Here is a 22,192-nt window from a genome sequence, read left to right on the forward strand (position 1 = left end):
TTAGTGGTGCTGCACAGTGGGCAAACACTTTCTTATATATGCTTGGCAGCCACAAACGCAACAAATCATATGAGGTCATAGTAACATCAAATGATGGCACATCACTACCAATTAGTGGCGCTCCTGCACAGTGGGCAGCCACTTTCTTATATATGCCTACGGTGCAGGAGGTCCACTAATTGGTAGTGATGTGGCATCATATGATGTTATTAGGACATCATGTGAATTGCTTAAGTGACATGAAATTTTCGTTATTGTCTGCCGGGCATTTATAAGAAAGTGCCTGCCCATGGAGCAGAGGGCCGCTAATTGGTAGTGATGTTGAGCATATGATGTAACTATGACATCATGATGCTTGATCATATGGTATGATATGGCTCTGATGTGATGTGATGGTGTTGATGTGACAGGAAGTTTTTGTTCTTGGCTGTCGGGCATATATTAGAAAGTGCCTGCAAATGGCGCACAGGGCCACTAATTGGTAGTGATGTCAGTAAATTGATTACTTTGGAGCCACAAACTGGGTATAAATGGAAAATTGATCTTGTGGTTATTAAAAAGGTATGACTATAATAAGTGTATTTTGATATCTATTTTCTGTTGTTAACTCTTAAATATAAATTTTACATTTATTTTGAGTATTTTATATTTACAAAATGATTGCTATTTTCATTTAGTTTTCCTCCAAATATTTAACATCGTTTTGCAGATCCTTTATCTCCTTCAATATGCTCTTTGTCATTTGACCCTCGGGTGTTTCAGGCGGTTCATAAAGTAGCATGCGTACCGATTCCCGTAGCATCATTTCAACACGTTTAAGCAGCTCCTTAGAGAATAAAATTAAATATAATGAATGCACAGTAGTTAAACAATTGCTTGCTCTATCCCAACTTACCACCAACTCCGTCTTCTGGAGCTCCTTCTGGTCGTAACGCATTCGATGCAATTCCGCAATTGTATTCGCCATTTCGTAGAGCACAATTGCTTTCAGGCGTGAAATACCGGGTAGAATTATTTGCAAAACCCCAAATACATCCTGACAGAGACGCACTTTGCGTTCGTATACCTTACGACCCGGTTGTAGTGCAAAATTTTGCAAAATCGAGCGCAAAATAGCCGCTATATTCTGTTTTATATCCAACAAGAGATAGTGATTGGGATGAAAGTAGCGTGTTAGTTTCGAAAGCAGTAGTTCGTAGCGCGTGATATCCTCTTTTGCATGGAACATTTCTTCTTTAGCACGTTCAATTAGTTGTTGTACAGTATCTGGCGTTAGGGTGTGTTCACACTCCTGACACTTCCATGTCCATAATTGCTTGACGGCGGTACTTTTCGTTGATTTTTGTAACTGTGTAGCTTGTTGTGTTCGTTCCTGCTTTATTTTTACAATGAAGCCAGTTTGTTTATTCTCAGCACAACGTGCGCACATGAAACTGCTCATATGTGAACCCAACTCGGTGGGATCCTCACAACGCTCACATTTACAATCGAAATACTTGCCCTCCTTTAGTAGATGACGCCGCTCATCTGTACCCTGGCATAAAGAAATATATAAGGTATAATAAATAAACTCGGAAATCATATGGTACATACCAACAACACATTTGTGTAACAGTTATATAGTAATTCTCCTTTCGTCACATCGCACGTTGCAAAGACTTTCATCAGATAGTTTTCATCATTGCTAATCTGTACATTCGCTACACAACTGTGCGCCATAAGCGCTGTACGTGGATACAGGCCGCGCAGCTGACCTTCATCGGGCGCACGTATTTCAAAGCAGTTAACATCAATAATGCCTAAAAAAGTTTGCAGCAGCGTTTCGTCCACACTCTGACCGTCCTTTAGATGTTTTGTCAAGCCCGCTTGGAGCACGGGTTCGACGATGTTTTTTTGCAATTCTTGCCATATTTCACTGCCGCGCCGCTCTTCCAAATGCGATTCCATTTGTAGTAACTGTTGGTAGTATGAAGCGTTTTCCGGGTCCTCACGGAGCAGCAGACACTTGAGCAATCCATAAGTATTGGGATTTTCCTTAAGTAATTCAATGTCTAAATCTTTCATATCGGCAAGCAAACGGCAGTCGTATTCATTGTGAGACACACAATTGTCACAGAGCGCAAAGATGCGGCAGTTGCTATTAAAGTGGTTATTAATGATTTAGAATGAGAATTTTAAGCCTGATTTATTCGTCTATTTATACCTTAAATGGTTTACCATTAATCGCCATATTTCTATGACGCCAAGCTATGTTTAGTACTAAAATCGCGCCTATAGAGCCTGTTTGCAATTCCATTTGGAATCCAAATAGGTTTTCATCTTTTTAAAGCTAAGATATCTAAAGTCGAATAAGAAAACTTATCAATCTCATGGGATAATTATCTCTCGATACCTAATTATTGTAATCCGGACCTTTACTAAACGTTTAAACAAGCTTCTCTCCATATTTTTTGGGAGCTTCTTAATGTCATTCGATAACTATAAATATATAATATATATATAATTTTAAGCTTCCGCCAACTACCTGAATTAGACAATATTGACAAACGACGGGAAAGCGCTATAGAAAAATAAAATAAAATTTAATTTGTATTCGAAACTACAACCGCATGGCTGGCACTCTCTTAACGGCTTTAGCTGCAATGGACACCCGTGGACAGTTACAAATAAATAAAATGAACAGGAGAGGAACCTAATATGTTCCCTAGTAGCAAAACATTACGAGTAGTACTGATACCTAGGCCAGAGTAAAACAAGTGCCAGGAATGGTGGAAATAGAGATTACGCCAGATTTTTCCAGAACGTGAGCTTAGAAATGAAAGAAGTTGTAGGTTCTTTTTTTACATTTACAATGCAAGTTTGACACTTTCACTATTGCCTTTTTTCCATTATTTCGATCACAACGTTCAGTATCGAATTCATTGAAATATATCCTGAATATGCTTGCTTGTCAATAAAACATTTGCTATCTGTATCGCTCTCTCTCTCTTTCATAAAATATTCTAAATATTACCTGCAAAATTGTGTCGTCAATTTCAGGCAATTCGAGCAGCGTCTCTCGCCATTTAAAGCCAACAACAATATTGGCTGTTCTAACAGAAAAGTTTCGCCGGCTTTTATATCCACAGCTGCTGTGACATATCTACAAGACATATAAAATATGAATTATTAGGCAGTATATGTATATAACAATAAAGCTAATATACAAGATAATAATAAGTCAAAAATAGAAAACAGGCACACTGAAAATTATTGCAAGGATTTCAGCAAATTACCTTCCCAACTCGTCGTTGCTCTTGATTATACACTTTTTCGCAAACACATCCATAGCACTTTCAGTGATAATTATTATACTAGTTGAGGCTTTCCAAAAATTCGTCTTTAAAAAACTTTATTTTTGCGTTACACAACGCGTTGAGTTACATTATGTGTGCTTAAAACAGTTTCCAGTGTTTTTTTTTGTAATTTTACCATAAGCTTTTCATAAACCGATTGTTAGGAAATATTTTTTATTAAATTTCTTTAGAAATACTTTTAAAACTTGTAAACTGTATATTTTAGCAAATATTTAACTTTACATTTAAACACTGCTTGAAATATTTTCGAGTGCGTTACATTGCCGCTGAATGCGCCCACTAAATAGTCGAGTAAATGTCATCTAATGGCACAAGTAATGCATCCGTCGAATGTAATTTGTGCAAGCCATCGTAAATTTAATTTTAAAGATGCATTTCTAGTCTGCGAGCTAACAATATAAGAACATACATATATACATAAGCACATATCTACGAGTATGTATTTATACAAGTACATGAATACAGTTCGAAAGGTACGATGGGAGAACAATGCAAAAAGTTAGAGAACCTGAATTGCATTACAAAAGAGCGCTCCATTTCTATACAGTCGCACGGTTGCGTCAGAGCACGCGGCCTCAGCTTCTTATCACAGAACAGTTACCTCTATAAATATGTGCTTTATCCTGCCATAATAAATATTTTATGTTTTGTGTGAGAGTCCATAGGTCATATGGACGACTGAGAGTAGTCCAAAAATGTTAGGGTCCATTTCGTGTAGTTATTTATACAAACAGTAGTCGTTCCAAGGGCGCGGTAAACAAAAAGCTCTAATGGCCGCGATTTATAACATCACTGTGGTCAATTGACACTGTTGAGTGGGCTCTTAAAGCGGCTGACGAAGTTTGTGCGCAAACAGACGAATAATAATAATACCGAAACTAAATTCACCGTCCGACATAAATTATTAAGAAGTATTTCTCAAGTCCCCAAAGATAAAATGGATCTAGATGCACGATCTTCTCGTTGATGACAAGCGAATTTTCAATGTATACATTCTTTGCTTTAACTAGACTGTTAAAAAATGCAATCACTAAAATCCTACCCACCTCCAGACGGCTTTTAATAATTTAACTAACCGTTTAAGGCTGCAATAGCTTTCAGAATAAGCTTAATTATGACAATAGCTGCCTTGATCTTGCAATAAATTAGTCAATAAAATTTTAATTATCTAATAATCTTATTTTTATCTCAGCTTTATTATAGCATACTTATATTCATCCTATTTTCTTCTGTAATTGTATTTCCAATGAAAGCTCTAAGCTTGAATTAATCTCAATATTCGGTGTAAGCTCTCAAAAGACGCTTAAATCTAGTAATTTTCGTTATGATATTTGAAGTAAGCTTAACTCAATGTGACGATATTTAACAAAATTTATTTAAAAACTTATCTAACTCTTCTGGTACTTTTGAACCGAACCTTATTTAAATGAAACAACGTAAATTATGTACTCGAAAACCTTTTTTTTTTAACGAAAACTGTATTGGTTACCAGTTCCTAGCATATTTTTAAACACTACATAATACAATATTTTAAGCGCAACTGCGCTTGGAATTAAGCTGTCGCAAATTCTCCTCGATACGTTTCTGTTCCATGGCTATACGGCTCACTAAATGTCCTTCCGGCGAATTGCTTGGTTCGAAACGTAGCATCTCTTTAGCTTTTGCGGCGATGTCACGTGCGTCCTCCAATTTTTCCTAAATAAAAGAAAATGCAATGCATTTTTAGGGTAAATACTTTGTTGCAAACATCCCGAATATATCGGCAAGCTCACCTGAAAAATCAGCGCTCCATTATCCACTTCCTTGTCCTCAAAAATCAACTCTGCCAGTTCCATATAAGATAACAAATATTCGTATAATGCGATGCCATACAACTTCGAGACACCCGGCAGCACAGCACGCACCAATGGCAAAATTTCCTCACACAATTCCAATTTACGCTCCAACAAGTCTTTACCCGGTATGCACATGGGATTCATAAGAACGGCGCGCAGTATGCATGCAATATTCTGTTTGATCTCCACCAACACAAAATGATTTTGATGAAAATGTGCGCTGTACTTCGCCAGCAAGTTTTCGTATGCTAAAAGCTCGGTGTTGGCCACCAACAATGCCTCGCCGACCTCCACCAGCAATTGTTTTACCACATCCGTCACCATTGTAGCGGCACAGTTGGTGCATTTCCATTCACCACCACCCCTACCGTCACGCATGGGCGCCAGACACACCACAAAGCCGTTTGCGCATTTCGGACATTTCAGAGAGCTCATGTGCGTACCGAGTTCCAGTGGGTCACTGCAGCGCGCACACGTGCACTCTATGCCCTTCGTCAAGCGCAGCTCATGCTGTCTCTGGCTGGTGCCCATTAGTGGATTTGTGTATGTATTGTAGATTATGTCGCCGGCAGGTATACGCACCGATGCGTACAATATCAAGCGAAAGGATTCGTCAAAGGTGACCACAGTATTAGGAACACAGTTGTGCGGTAATTGTGCGCCGCACACATACACCCCTTTCAAGGTGTTGCTATCGCTTGCGGTCACTTCGAAAGCATTGGCGTCGATGCGCCAGCAAAGTGTATGCAGTAATTCGTGTGTGACCTTGACGCGCTTGAAGCCGCGCGCTATGCCCGACTGTAGTAACGGTGTGACGACTTGTACATCTTGCTCCTGCCACGCATCACTATCGACTACGGTGGCGCCCGGCGTCGCGCTCAAAGCTGCGCACTGTTCGCTAGTAGCTGGATTCTCCATAAGTAACAGTAATTTGAGCACGCCGAAAATGGCGTAATTTTCTACGAGCAGATTTTTGGAAATCTCAGCGCCGGCTGGGCCCTCGCAGAAGAAATCACAGTCAAAGTTATTGTGTGTGGTGCAATCGATGCAAAGCGGAAAGAACTCGCACTTTCTGTAAACAAATGTTTGTGTATTAGTATGGTGGGAGTGTGTGGTTAGGGATTGTGTTAAGTACGTGTTTAGTTGAAAGTTGAAAGCATATTAGCAGGTCGCATGGCTATTTGTAGAGTATAAATTTACTTGCACATTACGAAGGAGTCCTGCAGACATTGACTGCATTTCATCTGTTCACACTCCCAAAAGGGCGCCACGAGCAGAGGCTGCTCCTCTAATATAACATCGCCAGGCAAAAGCTCAGCGATAGCCACAAGGTGTCGGCTAAAAATGCAAAAATGATGAAAAAAATTAAAAAGTGGAAATAAAATAATTAAGTAAGTATCAATAAAAACCTTCTTCCTAGAATGGTACAAGCTTTTTTTTAAGTTCATGTGAATTAGATGTGATTTCATATGTCAATTAGTGGGTGTTTGGCAGCTATTTGTATAAAGGATAAAGGTTTGTCTGGCCATTTTTACCATAAAAATAAATTGAACAACAAGTTTGCTTGTATTTTTTGTTAAAAATGTTGCAAACTTGTTGCTTAAACTGAATCAAAGACGTCGTCGAATAGAGGTCGCAAAAGAGATTCTTGATAACGTAACTGAAGACACTACATTTATCAAACGCATCATTATTGCCGACTATATGTGGGTTTATGAATATGCCGTCAAAATTGTCCAACAATCTAGGCGAAACCGAAGGCCACTGTAGGCACTGAAAGCCATCCCAGCCGAGGCTTACAACAAGTGTATTGAAAATTGGATTAATCGTTGCCATGCTTGCATTGACTCAGGCGCCTATTTTGAAGGATAACAGAGAATTTTATCCTTTAAACATCGACTTCAAAGACTTCTCGAAAAAATCGTAAGCGCCCATTTTGTAAAGCATTCAAATTCCAACAAAGTCTATGAAACGAGATATTTTTTCAAGTAGTTGGAAGCGAGTTATGAATTTTTGTATCTGAGAGCCTTTCTAGAGGGGTCTATCAACCAATTTTTTCAAGTACGAAGCGAAAAAGAAACATTCGTTTTTTTACACACCCTAATGTACATACATATGTACATGTATTAATTTTAGGTTTATCTTTCTAAAATTCATATTAATTATTTTTAAGTTTATTTTATAATTGTTATTTAAATTTGTTTTTAAATTGTTTTGCATAAAAAATATTGCGTGTATTTTCATCTAAAAAAATATAAGGTGATATTTTATAATATATATTTTTGGGTGTATGCATTAATTCGTGCGGTTTTTTTACGAAAATTAAGACTTTATTGTAAAAAATTGTTATACATTTAATGTTCAAAGTATTGCCCATCGGAAGCTATGATGTTTGCCCATCTTTCTGGCAGTTTGTGGATCCCATCCCAAAAGAACTTCTCCGGCTTGGAGGTCAAGATAGAATCAACCCAATTTCTGATACCCTGTTCTGAAGAGAAGCGTACTCCGGTGAGGGCATTCTGCATTGATCTGAACAAGTGGTAATCGGAAGGTGCTATGTCTGGGCTATAAGGCGGGTGAGGTAGAACTTCCCACCCACAGTTTTCCAAATAGTTTTTAACTGGCCTTGCAACATGTGGCCGAGCGTTGTCATGATGAAAAATTATTGATTCGTGTCTGGTCGCATATTCTGGTCGTTTTTCCGCGATGGCCTTTTTCAAACGAATCAATTGTTTTCGGTAGAGGTCTCCATTGATCGTCTGACCCGATTTCAATAGCTCATAATAGAGCACACCCTTGTGGTCCCACCAAATACATAGCATAACTTTAGCAGCATGGATATTCGGCTTTGCCGTGGACATTTTTCATCGCCAGTGACAATCCGATGCAAAAACGACTTCTTTTGGTGGCGTTGAAGCAACATTTCCGACATGCAGAATCGACGTTCGACGTCTCTTGGTTTTAATTCATAAGGCACCCAATTTCCAAGCTTCTGGATGAATCCTAATGATTTTAATTGTCTGGAAACGGTTACTTGATCAACTCCTAATACTTTTGCAAGTTCTTCTTGCGTCTGGCATGCATCTGCGTCGAGCAATGTCTCCAATTCTTCGTCTTGAAGTTTGTTTGGCTGTCCGGGTCGTTCTCCGTCGTCTAAGTCGAAATTGCCACTTTTAAACCGTGCAAACAAACCACTTTTGGCACGTTCGTTCGGCTAAAGCATGGTCACCATAAACGTCCAGTAAAATACGATGGCTTTCGGCAGCACTTTTCTTCATGTTAAAATAATGAAGAAGAACTCCCCGCAAAAACACTCTGGTACAAATTTCGACATTTTCAAATGAATGAAACAAATTGTTGTTCACGCTCAAACAATTTATATCTACTGAAAACGACGCGAAATGGCAGTACCTTTGAAATGAATATAGCCACAGATGAATACGACGCGAAATAATACTAGTAGAGCCCTCTCTTAGAAAACCGCACGAATTAATGCATAAACCATATATAATATATATATATTTAATTTTTGTTGTTATATTGCCCTTATTTCACAAATTTTTCATTGTCTTATAGAATTTTAACTTTTTTACTAAGAGTCTACATACAATTCTGTTTACTAAAAATATTGTGTTGCTAATTTTTAAACACGGAATTTTATTTAATTTTTGTTTTATTTCATTTCCTTTATAATTTTATAGTGCCTAAAAACAACGTTTCATATGAATTTGTTTTATTTTTTTTTTAGAAAAAAAAATTATATATTTTTCATGAAAAAAATTTAATTAAATAAATTTTGTAAAAATTATTTGTTTTAAATATTATTTTATAATTTTGTCATTCTTTTAAAACCTTTTATTACTTAATTATACTTGTATGTTTGTATAAATCTTTGTAAATTATGTAATAGAATTTTAATTTAATTTTATTGTGTTGAAATATAAATTTTATTTTATTGACTTTTTTAACACTTTTTACAAACAAACGTATTAACAAACCTTGGAGTACTAGAATTTTTGACAATCTTCACTTTTTCACTTAAACTTTGCATTTCAGCATAAAAATCTTAAATGCCTAACGTGCTTTACGTATTGTCTGTGCCAACCGCGATCGCTTCGTAATTGAGCAATAAAAAATCGACAAGAAGCAGACACTAACTACAAAAGCCAATTGCTCTGGGATCCAAGTGCCCTACAGTGGCGGGTAAGGGTTAATTACCATTATAAAAATTGTATTGTATTTTATTTTTATTTCATTTGTTATTTGTTGTGTAATAAAAAATTTGTTTTTGATTTTTATTTTCAGTTTTAAACATCGTAACTTAAATACATGTACATACATATGTGGATAGCAGAGCTGTTATCAATTTGTATTGTGAAGATTATCTATTTTTATGAGCAATCTGTAGGGTACTTTAGAGGCATCTAAACACTCAATAGCTACTCCTCATCTAGTTTATTTCAAAGGAAACAAATTTACACCATACTAATTGAAAGCATGAAAATTATCTTAAAACAACCTTGCCACCTGACGACAAGCGCTTTGAATTAAGCCCCAGAAATCGCCAATATTTTTTAATATGATCGGGGAATGTAACATCAAGCATATTTAGAAAAATAGTATTTTATTTAATTGATGTTATAAACACAAACGATTGGAACGCTGGTTCCGAGTTAGATGAAAGGAATGTACGAGTAATTACGAGTAAAATGGTGAGCTTAGTTTGAGCCTGTTATGCGGAGATTCGACATACTTAGTGGACTTCGTCTTCACTGCTCACATGTGAAGCAATTGATGAGGGGTTGTATGCAGCACGGTATTTATCAAATGCATCCGGCTGGCAATGCTACTAACTAATTACTTGCAGATCATGTACGAAAGAAGAGCCGATTTGTGCGTTAATTTAAAATTATTTTTAAATACAATACAATACTATACATACGAGTATTTGCGTACATATGTATCTTCGTATGCATGTTTGTATATTTTACCCATTCGGTTGCGGCTCGCTAAATTTTGTCTTAATGTGATTACGTTATTTATTTATAACTTTTCTTTTTTTGCAGTAAGCAGGGAACTCTTAAAGGGATATTTTTAGTTTTAAAAAGCAAACGAAAATTTCTGCCTTCCTGAGCACAAACATATTTACGCCACTCTTGGGCAGATGTGCTATTTAGGTATAAATGTGCAAATATATTATTGTGTGTTGTATATATGTATGTATGTATGCCTAAATACTACAGCTTAGTATTTTATAAAATAGAATACCGCTAGACAGAAGATATCTACATATGTAATATTTTTTTTTTATTAGAAATCGATTTTTATTGTTTATTACATTTTGAAACTTTTCAATTCTTAGCAAAATAATCGAAACACCTGCCACCTGTGTGCTGTCACAATCGCTCGGCTTTAGAGACTCGTAAAGAGTTGATTGGTATTGTGCGACATTAAAATGTAACGCCATCTTAAAAAATGCTGAACGAATGTTTATTTTGTACACCATAGCAGTACGCCATCATTAATAACTGTTGCGGAATGGCCGCCACCGAATACTGACTTGTTGTTGTAACGATTTATTGCTTAGCACACATACAATACCATACTATGTGTCATTTATCACCTCCAGCTTCAGGTAATGCGTGAAATGAAAGTCTGGTAGACTAATGGGTGACGCTGTTGCTATTTCTATTGTCTATGATTCGTCATCGTACCTGAAGTCAGTTAATTTTTCAATTAATCTGCCAGTATATGCATTGATCTTCTGATATTTATTTCAGCTTACATATTGAATAACATTGTAGATAATTTCTCATGGTCACACGCAGGAAAAGTGTAAAATTGTTTATTTTTTTTTGGATTTTCTTGCTGCCGTAGCTGATCAGAAGCACCCCCCGGAAAAAAGGTGTCTGCCAGGAAGGAAAAATTTTCTACTTAAAATTATCTCAAACCTAAAAACCAAATAAACAAATATCATAATAACACATTGTATATATACAAAGTATTTTTTATTTATTTATTTTTATTTTTTTTTTTTGACAAAATTACGTATTCCAAAAAACAGTCGTTTATTGTGAAAAAGTGTACACTTCAGAGGGGATGAAAATCGAAATTATTATCAAAAATAATATTTTTGCGATCATTACCTGACAAATATACACACTTATGTATCTAAGAAGATCGAGTGAAAGACAATTGGTCCAGCCGTTTCGCAAAAATGTTCCACACCGCAAAACAGCGTTTCGAGAATAACATGTCTAAAGCTTTGGGGGCCGATTACATAAAGTTAAAATTCAAATTTTTGAAAAATATACTCAAATATGTATACAAATGTACACACATTATTTTTTTGTATTTTTTGGTAAAAAATGGAATGCATATTTTTACACCTTCAAAAAATAAAGATTTCAAAAAACACATGTAAATACCAGCAAATTTAAAACAAAAAGCTTCAATTTTGACGTAAGAATTTTCGATTTAAAATTACGCTGTTTTTCGATATCAAGCCCAATTTAGAAGAAAATATAAATATTTAGTACAAATAAAATAAAATACAGTGTGTTTCGGACATAAAAACGTTAGTTTACGACAAATTTCTTAACATTTTTTTGTTGTAAAAGGTAAAAATAAAAAAAAAATAACTTGGGTATTTCAATTTTTCACCTAAATTTTGAGCTTATGTGAGAAAGGTGTGAATACAAAAGTTGCAGATATTCTCACTACTTACAACTTTGCCATATAACTTTTTTTCTCTGGTAGTATTGTGGGAATTGGAGATAAACCGTTTATGACCCTGAAAAATTCAACCATCTCTCTCCCCATTCATCTTCACGACCTACGGAACGCCGTAAATTATTTTTTCATTTTTGTGATTTTATATTGCTTTTTCCAATGGGTTCCAACGTGCTATGACTATTTTACCATTTTCAAAGGCTACTGCACTGGCCGATTAATTGAAAAAACGATTTTTAATTGGTTTTAAATCATTTTTATTTCATACACAGAAAACTTAAAACTGCTAAAACGCCAATTTATCTGTCATTAAGTTTCAAACTACAGTTCTTTTTGTTTATTTTTTGTTTGTTTTTGAGTTTGCTATATGCAAAATAAAATAAAAAATATGAATTCGTTGGCGTTTTTTTTCGCTAAATATTAGTAATGAGAAAAAATAGCGAACAACACACAATTAGTAATGTTTGTTGTTCTCTTTTGCTGGCTATTGTTTTTAACCAATTCAAATATTAATGTTTATTGTATTTTGGGTATATGTATAGTTTGATTTTAAACACATAGTTTTTGAGAGTCTACATATCGTACAATGCTCTATGCCTTTTTAACATTTGAAACGTTAGCTCTTTGCATTTTCGCCCTTTTGTTACTTTCAAACGTTACAATATTTTGCGTGTTATATAATAATAATTATTATATTTATTTATATGTGTACGTTACAAAATGCGTTTACACGTGTGTATGTTGTATATGGGTGTGTGAAAGTGCCAACTAGTTGGGACGTTGAGACATTTTTGAAGACTGTATTTATTGTGTTTAAAAAATAATTTGCAGTAAAAATTTACAATGGAAAATTAATATTAAAAAAAAAAATTATCACGATGCCTACGAAGTTAGAATTTTTTATTTCCAACTGAATACAATACATATGTATATAACTGCATTAAATTATATGCAAATATATGTATGTGTGTGTTACAGTTTGTTTAATAGAAAACCACAAAGCCAACTGCGAACTATTGCCGTTACTGCCATTCCTTACATTTATATGTTTTTATTGTTGTTGTTGTTGTTTTTTTCTTTCGGTAGCATACTGGTACGCTTTTCTAATTTTTCACTTTTCCCTTTCTGGTTTTTCATTCTACCATCACTCTTATTTTATGTATTCGAATAGTAAAAGGAAAACACTACAGTAAAAGTGTTACATTTAAAATATTATAGATATAAGATTACTATTTACTGCGTTTGCCACTACCATTTAAACATCTCGTGGCTTTTTGTACTCTACGTGCTTTTTTTGTATCGTGTGAGGTGATTGCCTGTAAGCTAACAACATGCTCCACCGACAGCTCCTCACCATCACCACCAACACCACCACTGCTACCATCTATGGCGCCAGATAGTAATGGCATTGCACCGCTGCTATTTTCAACATTTATATCACTGACTCCCTTGGCTGTCAATTGTATGCCGACATGGGGCTCACCATTGCAGCTGCCGCCTTTGGTGGCTAACAACATGGCTGGACTAACGATAACGCTTTTATGTGAGCGCGCGCCCACTACTTGTGGCAATTTAATGCTGCTAGCGCTGTCCATGACGCCATAAGAGACTGTTGCTATCAGCTCATCCGTCAGATCAGCGCTTACAGCAATATCTCCTCCAATCGTTTTAGAAATGTTTGTGGTCGGATTGTTTTGTTGCCGCTCCAGTTGCAGGCCATACCAATTATTGTTGCTGTTGCTGGCAGCGGTTGCGGTAGTTCGTATTATATTGCTACCGCGCACATAACTCAAGCGATTTGTCATCTCGCTTGGCAGCGATTGCGCAACTGCGCACATGCGTCCATTATCAGCGTCGGTGGCATTGCTAAATTCTTTAAAATTTTCATTGCTTGTTGTTGCATTTGTATGCGTGCCAGCAGGCTGATTGTCAGCAGCTGTATTCAGCTGACAGCTGCAACAATTAGCGCTATTACCGTTATTGCTGCTACTGCCACCGGCATAAATATTGAAAGCGCTATGACCATCATTGCTTGCAGTTGGCAAGTTGGAGGACATTGAACTGGCACTAAAATGTTGACGCTTCAGTTGATTCTTGTTTACCGTGCTGCTAACGGCCAACAGTTTTGCGGTAGTATCTTTATCCGGAAATGCAAATACTGACGCAGCTTGCGTCAATTGTGTCGGTATTGCTGTTAATGCGCCACTGTGAGTTTCATACGCATTTTCATTCCTTCCAATGTCGGTATCGTCACCTAAATTCAGTATTATGTCCTCGGGTTTAACACCTTGATTGACCAATGCTTGAAAATCTTCGGGCGGCGGTAGTGACGGTGCCAACTTTTGTCCACATGAAGTACAAATCGGTATGGCTGGACTTTTGGAGCGCCAATATTGCAGTTCGGTTTTACACTTATTGAGTTCCTGACATATAATTAAGCAAAACAAAAATGTTTTCAATAATAATATGCGAAAATAAAATGAGATAATTTTAAATTTTTATATGAAATTTCATTGACTTCATTTTGTTTTTACCTGCAACAAAGTCGAAAATTTACGTGCCATCTCTTCGTTTTTCTTATCATTCTCGTCCAAGCGATTGGCGTACTCCAATGTTTGTTTCTGCTGTTCGGCCAACAATTTTTGCTGTTCGGCAATTTGCTTGCCCTGCTCCGACGATTTTCGTTTACAAGTGCGTAGCTCATTTCGCAATACCGACAACTGGTTATTGTATATTTTCATGCCTTGCTTGATTTTACGTATACCTTTACGCAATACCATGTTACTTTGTGGTGGCGACGTTGAGGCGCTATCCGCATGATCAACAGATGCAACCAAAGCAGCTAGCGAATAACATACACATAGGAATACATACATATATGTATATTACAATTTGATTTTATATACTTACGTCTTTTTGTGGTGGTGGGCAATTTAAAAAAGTCCTTATTAAAGTAAGCAATATCGGGCAACGTTTGTTCAATACGATCCCTAAAGTATTCCATGGCCATTGTAGAGAGATCAAAAAGTTCATCGGTAACCCGATAAGGCCGCTCAAGACGCGGTGTATTCCTTATGTAAGTTAAAATATTGTATACTTCATCTAAAATCTGTAAATAATTTATTGAAATTACAAATATTTGTATATAATAAAAATAATTGCAAAAAACTTACGGCTCCTGGAAAGAAACAACAGTGGCCACGTTCGATATGTTTACCAAAAGTCATTTGCAACAGCGACAAACGCATATAACATGTTTCAATAATATCACATTCACATGCCAATGGATGATTGCGACGCGCAGATTCGCGACGCGGCATATTCGCTTTAATGGCATGAAAACGATTATATGTTTGCGTAATAAGACGTGAAAATGTCGAATTCAATATGTCCATACAAACGTCGTTCATTCTGCGAGAAATCTGTTAGCAGACAAATAACAGTAAATTTAATTACTTTTTAGCTTTTCAATTGGTTAATATGCGAATCCACCATAAAACCCAAAAAACTGTTATGTACTGACTAAATCACTACAATATACAAAAAAATTAATAATTTATTTTAAAGTAAGTTGGACTAAAATTTTAATTTTTGTTTTAATAAGCAAATAAAAGTAAAACAAGAAAAAACTTTAAATTCGCCTCCACCGAAGCTTAATACCCCTCACATTTGCATTTCTTATAGCATTATCTTGGTATTGAACGATCGTTTTGTATAGCAGCTATATGCTATGGTTGTCTGGAACCAAACAGTTTCTTCGGAGATTGTAATGCTACTTTAAACAATAATCTGCGCCAGAGTTCGTTAATATATCTTGTCAAATTAAAAGGTTTTCCATAATTCGACTTGATATTGATCGATTAGTTTGTTGATATCGGAAGTGTGAAAATTTTCAGATTGATATCGCAAAAACTAAAGGCGGTAGACGAACATGGCTTAACCGACTCAGCTCGACTCATAATAAGAATACTCAATAAAAATGTTTGTAGCAAATTGTGCCACAATACTTACTACTCTCATTTGACCAACTTTGCGATAGCCTACATAGGCAAATATTTTGGCTAAAACTTCGACGGGCATATCAAGTAACTGCACTGTGACTGTATTCTCTATTGTGGCAGAGGTGGCGGCTGTGTCATTCCCTTTAACCAGCTGTTGTTGTTGGTTTTGTTGAATGTTCTGATGATGGCCACATTGACGTGTAGGCATTGTTGTTGCTGCTATCATACCACGTTGAGTTTGTGTGGACATTGGATTGAGTCGGGCGGAATCTGAAGTGGCAGAATTTTGATTGTGTATGCCGTTGCCACAATTTGTGGCCATTTGACGCGTCGATACCATTTCGCCAATATAAAAAAGATTTAGTTGTACACGCTTAAATATCCACTTTACATGTGTAGAGTTAAATTTTCAAACAGGAATATATGAATTGAAATGTCGCTGGAAACTGTAAAAGACCATGCAGTTAACAATTTGCAACTGCCTAATATATTATATAATGGGTATAAATATTATTGGCTATTAAATTTTTAACTTATTTATTGTATTTTATTGGAACTTACCTTATGTTAGCATTTATTTCATGAAATGTTGGTAATGATATATGATCAAACGGCTTTTGGTGATATTGTTACTGTTGTTGCTGATTGGATTACAGTTGCATTTACTGCTGTTGCAAATTGAAATTGACGACCAAATTATGCTGCTGCTGTTGTTTTAGCTGCTGCTTGGCTCAGCAATTTTTCATGTGATCACTTCCACTTCACCAGCATTGCGTGCGCTTTTGGAGCCTCCGTCTCCACTACGTTCTCACTTTATTTAATATTCGTATCGCTCTAACAATCTAGTTATGTGTGGATATATACATTAATATAAAGATAGTTGTATGATGTGTGTATGTTATATACGAGTATAACATTCATATATACAAACCTATGTATATGCATACTAAAAACATGTATTCATATACATTTTTGTACACATACATAATTTATAATGTACGAGCCTCTATCAAATGAATACATACATGACCGTATATATGTACGTATCTTAGAAACATATGTAGTATGTCTATACAAACATACATACATATACTGAGTGAATATGCATTATTAAATAGTTGAAGCATGAATGCTCAATAGAAACATAAATACACATATTATACACTAAATGTCTTAATGCATGTGCACATATCATTCAGTTTATTTGCAATTGCAGAGTAGAATTAGTAAAAACTATTGATAGCTAATACATAAAAATATATGATATGAATGGAAAAGGTGCGCTACTGTTTGACAAAACATAGCAAAACTATGAAAGTCCACGGAAAAGCACTTGTTTTTGGTTTTATATAGGTTTCAGCATTAGCAACAAATACAAACACACATACACAAATTGCTTTTTTTATATCCGTGATTAAGAAGTTTACAATTTCCGCCATTGTTAGATTATCTATATTTTTATTGCTTTTGTCTACTCTAAATCCCATATAGTTATCTGCTTGAAATTACAGCATAATTAAAAATAACTAAAATTTTGCTTTTTATCACAACTTAGCAACTATCTTTTTAAGCAATACCTCTTACTTTTATAAATTGTGAGTTCCTATTCCAAATGACTGTTTCGTTATGTTCACAGTACTTTCCTATGTCGAGCGATTCTACGTCGTTTACACAGCTCTGCTCTGTTGAAGTCTATTGAACCCCTCATCAAGACTTTTCTTGTAAAATTAAATCATCACCCCCCTTAAACTATACAACCGTCAACGAACAAAAAGAAACGAACACGAGAATGAAAGCCTACCACAAAAATAACAACCGATAAAACTTAAATAAAAGCAATGATAACGAAACAGAAACAACAAATGATATAAAAAGGAAGAAAACAACGAAAGCTGAAGGTGATGCCAGTATCGTATAATTTTGATTTCTGTCGATAATGAACGTGTCAGCAAGTCATGGCTACCAAAACTCCCAGTACATACAAAACAAAAAGGAAATATCGCGGAAACTAACCCATACACAACGTGGAACTTATAAGGATTTGCGTAAGAAAGAGATGAATGATGACACGTACACAAGTACGACGATTGGAATTGTCAATTCGGACTTAAAAAACTTGAACTAAAACTAAAAAAAAAAAAAAACTAAAAATTAAAGCCTTATTAATTATAAAATTACAACACATATATTCAACAACAAAGCTATCGAGTTGAATAAAGTACAAGAGAGAATATAGATACTTCAACGTACTAGTAAAAAAAAAGCTTAATCTCACACTTGAATCAAAATCGTTTTAAGTTAGATTCTAAAACAAAATTTACAATTAATTTCCACTTAACAGCGATTAACTGCGAATGGAGTTATTTATAGCATGACTAAACATAGCATATTCATATTTAAGAAATCATTTTGAAATGTACCAAATTCTGAAAAGTTACTTATCCCAATCCACTACTTAGTATGGCAACACGCTTTGCATGAAAGACGCTTTTACTCTTCTCTTAGTTATCGTTTAGCACTTATCTTTTCTTATGTTTTCTCCTTCCTGGTTAATTTTTCTATACTTTATACCTATACTTTTCGTTTTTTTAATTCTCTACATATTAAAAAAAAAATAGTTCCTACAAAACGTTCGAGTTTTAATTGCTTATCAGTCATCACATATAAATATATGTATGAAAAGCTCCCTTTTATCTACACCGTACCATGCAATTTTAAGCTAACAAACATCTTTAACATAAAAGCTATAAGTACCATTCAATTTTACAAACATTTAGCCAGCAATGTTTATCTTTAGTTCCACACTATCCACTTTTATTTTACACTTATAATGTCATTCTCACTTTTATCTTGGTTAATTATTTAAGCTATATAATTAATTATAACTAGATGGAATCAAAGAAGCCAAACCGAGGTCGAAAATGAAATAAACCAAGAACAATAGCAAATCGAAAGCTGACCAAAATTACAAATAGTAGTTTGCACAGGGTTCGCTGTTAACAGAAAGTAAACATTTTCAAACTGAAATTCACACGAAACTATTTCCAAAGCAATTTCATACTTACGTTTTCAGCGGTTAGCTAGTTATAGAAAAGACTTTAAATACACAATTATAATTATTGAAAACTTTTCATAAATCAAGCTATATTTCAAGAGTTGACATTTTAATACACCCCTGTTATTTATGCCCACCATGGACCCGTTTTACAATTTTGGTTTGTTTACGAAACTATTGAAAAAGAATAACGCCAAAAAGTGAAAGGTGTTACCAAATATTTAAAATTCATTATAATTTTAGAAATGAGTTCTAGCATTGTTTAAAAAACAGTACCCAAGAAAGCCGGTTTTGGGAATTGTCCCGGATTTTTTCCGGCAAAGGCTGTTATTTCGGCGATCTAATCCCGTTTAGATCAGTGAGTCTTAGGTTAAGATTGTCTTCAATGGAGCAACTCCTAGCAACAGGGTTGCTCCGCATCCTTCTGACCAGAGTTGGCATTGAGTCCAACCCGGGCCGTGAGGAATATTTCCGCTGCGTTTGCGTCAAGAGGCTCGACCCGAACTCTACTTTAAAATGGATGTAGCCATCCTGCGTCTCTATTTCAGTCGAGAGTCATCAACAGGCCAAAATCACCACCAGCAAAGGGAAGTGGTATTGCCCGATAACTCTCCTTTCCCCAGTAGTGAAGACACTCACCACCTGAGCCTAGCAGACCACAGCACTTGGCGTCATAAACGATCAGATAGTTCATCCGTTCCCACGACAGTCGGGTCTACGTAACCGGAACGGACCCGGGTTTATTCCGACCAAGGAATGTCAATTCGGCAGAATTCTGCCGCTACAACAACAACAACATCAGATAGTTCATGGCCTAAACCCGACGCCACCCTGTGAAAGGACGATCGTAGCATTAGCTTTTGATGCAATCAACAAAAACAAACTGAATTCCAGAACAATTCTTAGTGGTTTAGGTTTAATATCTACACTTTGGTAATAACTTCCAAAAACATCCATAAATATATTTTTCAGTTTAAAAGTTATAACAAAATTTACACGTTCATCTGTACATAAATTTAAAAAATAGTAATTTACGTAATTAATTATGTAATGTTTAGAACTGTATCTCAAATAAGCGCTCACTGAAGTAATGCAAAGAATAACGGTCAATTTCTTCTTTCGGAAAACACGTCTGGGTAATAATCATTTGGTCTTCATAATTTTCCGTCAATTGCTAAAATAATTATAAAGAAAAATATTTATTGAACTATCAATATAACTAAAATATATAGCTCAAGCCAAAATCCTTATTTAAATTTCATTATTAACATCATTTACTGTATCAGAACCTTTCCACATGTTAGTAATTGTATAAATTATATAAGCACCTTTTTGACGTCAGCGTTTGATTCGAACGTAAAAAATTGCACCTCTAAGCGTGATCCTTTTTCACCTTTATCGCGTAAGAGATTATAAAGTTCTGTCAAACTCAACTCTTTATTTAGCCATTCCATAGGTATACCCAACACTCGCAGCTTTTTACAAGCACTAATAAGTTCAAATATATTTAAATCCGAATAGTCTTCAGCAAAAATCTCAAAACTGTTGCCATTTATTGGTAAAATATTTTTTATATTTATCAACAGCAATTCTTCCAAGTTTGTTAAGCTCTTTGCTAAAACATTTTTATCGAATCGACTCACAAAACGATCCTTCATAATCCATTTTCTTAAATTTGGCATTTTTAATAGAATTTGCATAGGAAAATAACTTATAAAACTATCGCTAATCAGTGTATGTATTCTCAAACCAAATATTTCAACGATCTTGTCGTAGATGGGCTCGTATTCATGATCGTTAGAATGTATAAAGCAACCAATTAACTTAAGATTTCTTAATTCAGATAGCTTATCGGCTATAATATTTAATAACTCGGCATTTGTGGAAAACTCCTCTAACGTTTGACATTGAATAATGCTATGAATATCATTGAAATTGTTATACAGCTCACGGGGTTCATCTTTTGTGTAACCAAAACTAAACTTGCGTAGCTTTAAATTGGTAAAAATAGATTGTAAGCTGAAATCGCCTGTATATAGAACGTAATCTAATTTTAATTCCGTTAAAAATTTCATTTTTGCAATTACATTCATATTAATATTGGCGACTAAATTTATTTTATTTAAGTTTGGAAATACTTTAGGAAGTACATTTAATGCATTTGTTTCTACAATCTCAGCATCAGCTATTAGTGTATGTGTATTAGGAAATACATAACTTCCCAAAATATCCATATCATCCGTTTGCAAGCAGCCTAAATTCAAGTCATCAATGTAATCATGTAAATGATATATCATCCATAGCAATGCTTTCTTATTTTGATATTTCGTGTCATATCTACTCCATTTTTTATATTTATGATACCAATAAATATTTACTAAGTTATTTAAACGTATACACACGCGTTTTAATTGCAGTTGATCATTTTGGTTTAATAATGTTATAATGTAAAGAAGACAATCATCGTTTAAATTCAGCATTTTGTAGAGAATATATACAATAACATATTCATAATAGTTACCACTGGGCAATTCACCATTTACAATTCGGTGACATACAAAAAGAAGCTATGATTTCGAATTGCTATCGGTCGACATCTGTTACACAAAATTTAATTATTTACTAAATGAACATAAGTAACAAATGTACTTACTTGATTACTCGCATTACTAACAGCTATGATCAAATGTCCAAGTCATTGGCTATGAATATATATAATTGACAAATCACCTGATAAAACAATTTAGCTTCAAAATTGGCAAAATATAAACAAACTGTAAATTTGGTTTGTTTTGGTTTAGTTTACATTGTTAGTGATTACAATATAAGTATCGAACGTGATTTGCTCAATCTATCGTTGTTTGGTATTTTCTTGTATGAATATAACAAAGCAGTGAGTAGATTTATATATTTATGATCAATGTTCCAAGTTAAGTTTGTGTTTGTCACATAAGAAGACATTTATTAATATTTCAATATCAAGAATAACGAAAATATCGCCATTGACCACACGTTAGTAAACAGCTGTTTTAAACGGATTTATCGATTTAACAGTATGCAAAAGTATTGATGCCACTCTTCTTTTAAAAACTACTTCATAGACATTTCATTGTCAGTTGATTAAATAGAACGTTAGTTATCATGTCACCTTAATTACATTTCGGAGTTCATTAGAGTGATAATAAAGATTTTATAAACTTCATAATCCATCTC

General features: G+C 34.9%; 3 protein-coding genes across 10 annotated transcripts; all 3 read right to left on the bottom strand.

Annotated features, from left to right (window-relative positions):
- Window positions 1–573: 573 nt before the first annotated feature.
- LOC106626736 (SET and MYND domain containing, arthropod-specific, member 7) lies at window positions 574–9,351 on the bottom strand. The gene is made up of 10 exons (XM_036374763.2): window positions 9,190–9,351; window positions 6,392–6,529; window positions 5,129–6,263; window positions 4,898–5,051; window positions 4,761–4,773; window positions 3,276–3,389; window positions 3,014–3,142; window positions 1,594–2,137; window positions 896–1,534; window positions 574–826 (listed from the first exon to the last, which is right to left on the bottom strand). Exons 1-10 carry the CDS (start codon window positions 9,240–9,242, stop codon window positions 674–676), a joined length of 3,072 nt encoding a protein of 1,023 aa, XP_036230656.2. The 5' UTR covers window positions 9,243–9,351; the 3' UTR covers window positions 574–673.
- Window positions 9,352–12,156: 2,805 nt separating this feature from the next.
- Window positions 12,157–19,107, bottom strand: dmpd (F-box protein dmpd). Of its 7 annotated transcripts, none has more exons than XM_036374699.2 (7): window positions 18,990–19,107; window positions 16,486–16,766; window positions 15,935–16,370; window positions 15,097–15,345; window positions 14,834–15,032; window positions 14,458–14,765; window positions 12,157–14,346 (listed from the first exon to the last, which is right to left on the bottom strand). In XM_036374699.2, the coding sequence occupies exons 3-7, from the start codon at window positions 16,262–16,264 to the stop codon at window positions 13,153–13,155; spliced, it is 2,280 nt and encodes a 759-aa protein (XP_036230592.1). In that variant the 5' UTR covers window positions 16,265–16,370; window positions 16,486–16,766; window positions 18,990–19,107; the 3' UTR covers window positions 12,157–13,152. The 7 variants fall into 7 exon arrangements, with proteins under 7 accessions (XP_036230592.1, XP_036230591.1, XP_069964012.1 ...); XM_036374698.2 differs by lacking the exon at window positions 18,990–19,107 and adding an exon at window positions 18,696–18,862; XM_070107911.1 differs by lacking the exon at window positions 18,990–19,107 and adding an exon at window positions 18,679–18,862.
- A 760-nt stretch (window positions 19,108–19,867) lies between these two features.
- LOC106626765 (uncharacterized) lies at window positions 19,868–21,973 on the bottom strand. 2 transcript variants are annotated; one of them, XM_014246593.3, is made up of 4 exons: window positions 21,633–21,973; window positions 21,501–21,576; window positions 20,308–21,356; window positions 19,868–20,153 (listed from the first exon to the last, which is right to left on the bottom strand). In XM_014246593.3, the coding sequence occupies exons 3-4, from the start codon at window positions 21,274–21,276 to the stop codon at window positions 20,034–20,036; spliced, it is 1,089 nt and encodes a 362-aa protein (XP_014102068.1). In that variant the 5' UTR covers window positions 21,277–21,356; window positions 21,501–21,576; window positions 21,633–21,973; the 3' UTR covers window positions 19,868–20,033. The 2 variants fall into 2 exon arrangements, with proteins under 2 accessions (XP_014102068.1, XP_069964014.1); XM_070107913.1 differs by lacking the exons at window positions 21,501–21,576; window positions 21,633–21,973 and having other exon boundaries at window positions 20,308–21,494.
- Between the last annotated feature and the right edge of the window lie 219 nt (window positions 21,974–22,192).

The sequence above is a fragment of the Bactrocera oleae genome, chromosome 4, assembly GCF_042242935.1.
Source record: "Bactrocera oleae isolate idBacOlea1 chromosome 4, idBacOlea1, whole genome shotgun sequence".
NCBI classification, from domain to species: Eukaryota; Metazoa; Arthropoda; class Insecta; order Diptera; family Tephritidae; genus Bactrocera; species Bactrocera oleae.

What these genes read in the sequence shown, in the direction of transcription:
- LOC106626736 (XM_036374763.2), bottom strand. Translation starts at nt 9,242, where the DNA reads ATGCAAAGTTTAAGTGAAAAAGTGAAGATTGTCAAAAATTCTAGTACT. An exon ending in GTTACACAAATGTGTTGTTG is followed by an intron (nt 1,535 to 1,593) that starts GTATGTACCATA and finishes TCTTTATGCCAG; the next exon opens with GGTACAGATGAGCGGCGTCA. An exon ending in TCCAGAAGACGGAGTTGGTG is followed by an intron (nt 827 to 895) that starts GTAAGTTGGGAT and finishes TTATTCTCTAAG; the next exon opens with GAGCTGCTTAAACGTGTTGA.
- dmpd (XM_036374699.2), bottom strand. Translation starts at nt 16,264, where the DNA reads ATGGTATCGACGCGTCAAATGGCCACAAATTGTGGCAACGGCATACAC. An exon ending in AAGTTGGTCAAATGAGAGTA is followed by an intron (nt 15,346 to 15,934) that starts GTAAGTATTGTG and finishes GTCTGCTAACAG; the next exon opens with ATTTCTCGCAGAATGAACGA. An exon ending in GTTGTTTCTTTCCAGGAGCC is followed by an intron (nt 15,033 to 15,096) that starts GTAAGTTTTTTG and finishes AATTATTTACAG; the next exon opens with ATTTTAGATGAAGTATACAA.
- LOC106626765 (XM_070107913.1), bottom strand. Translation starts at nt 21,459, where the DNA reads ATGCTGAATTTAAACGATGATTGTCTTCTTTACATTATAACATTATTA. An exon ending in CAAACGCTGACGTCAAAAAG is followed by an intron (nt 20,154 to 20,307) that starts GTGCTTATATAA and finishes TAATTATTTTAG; the next exon opens with CAATTGACGGAAAATTATGA.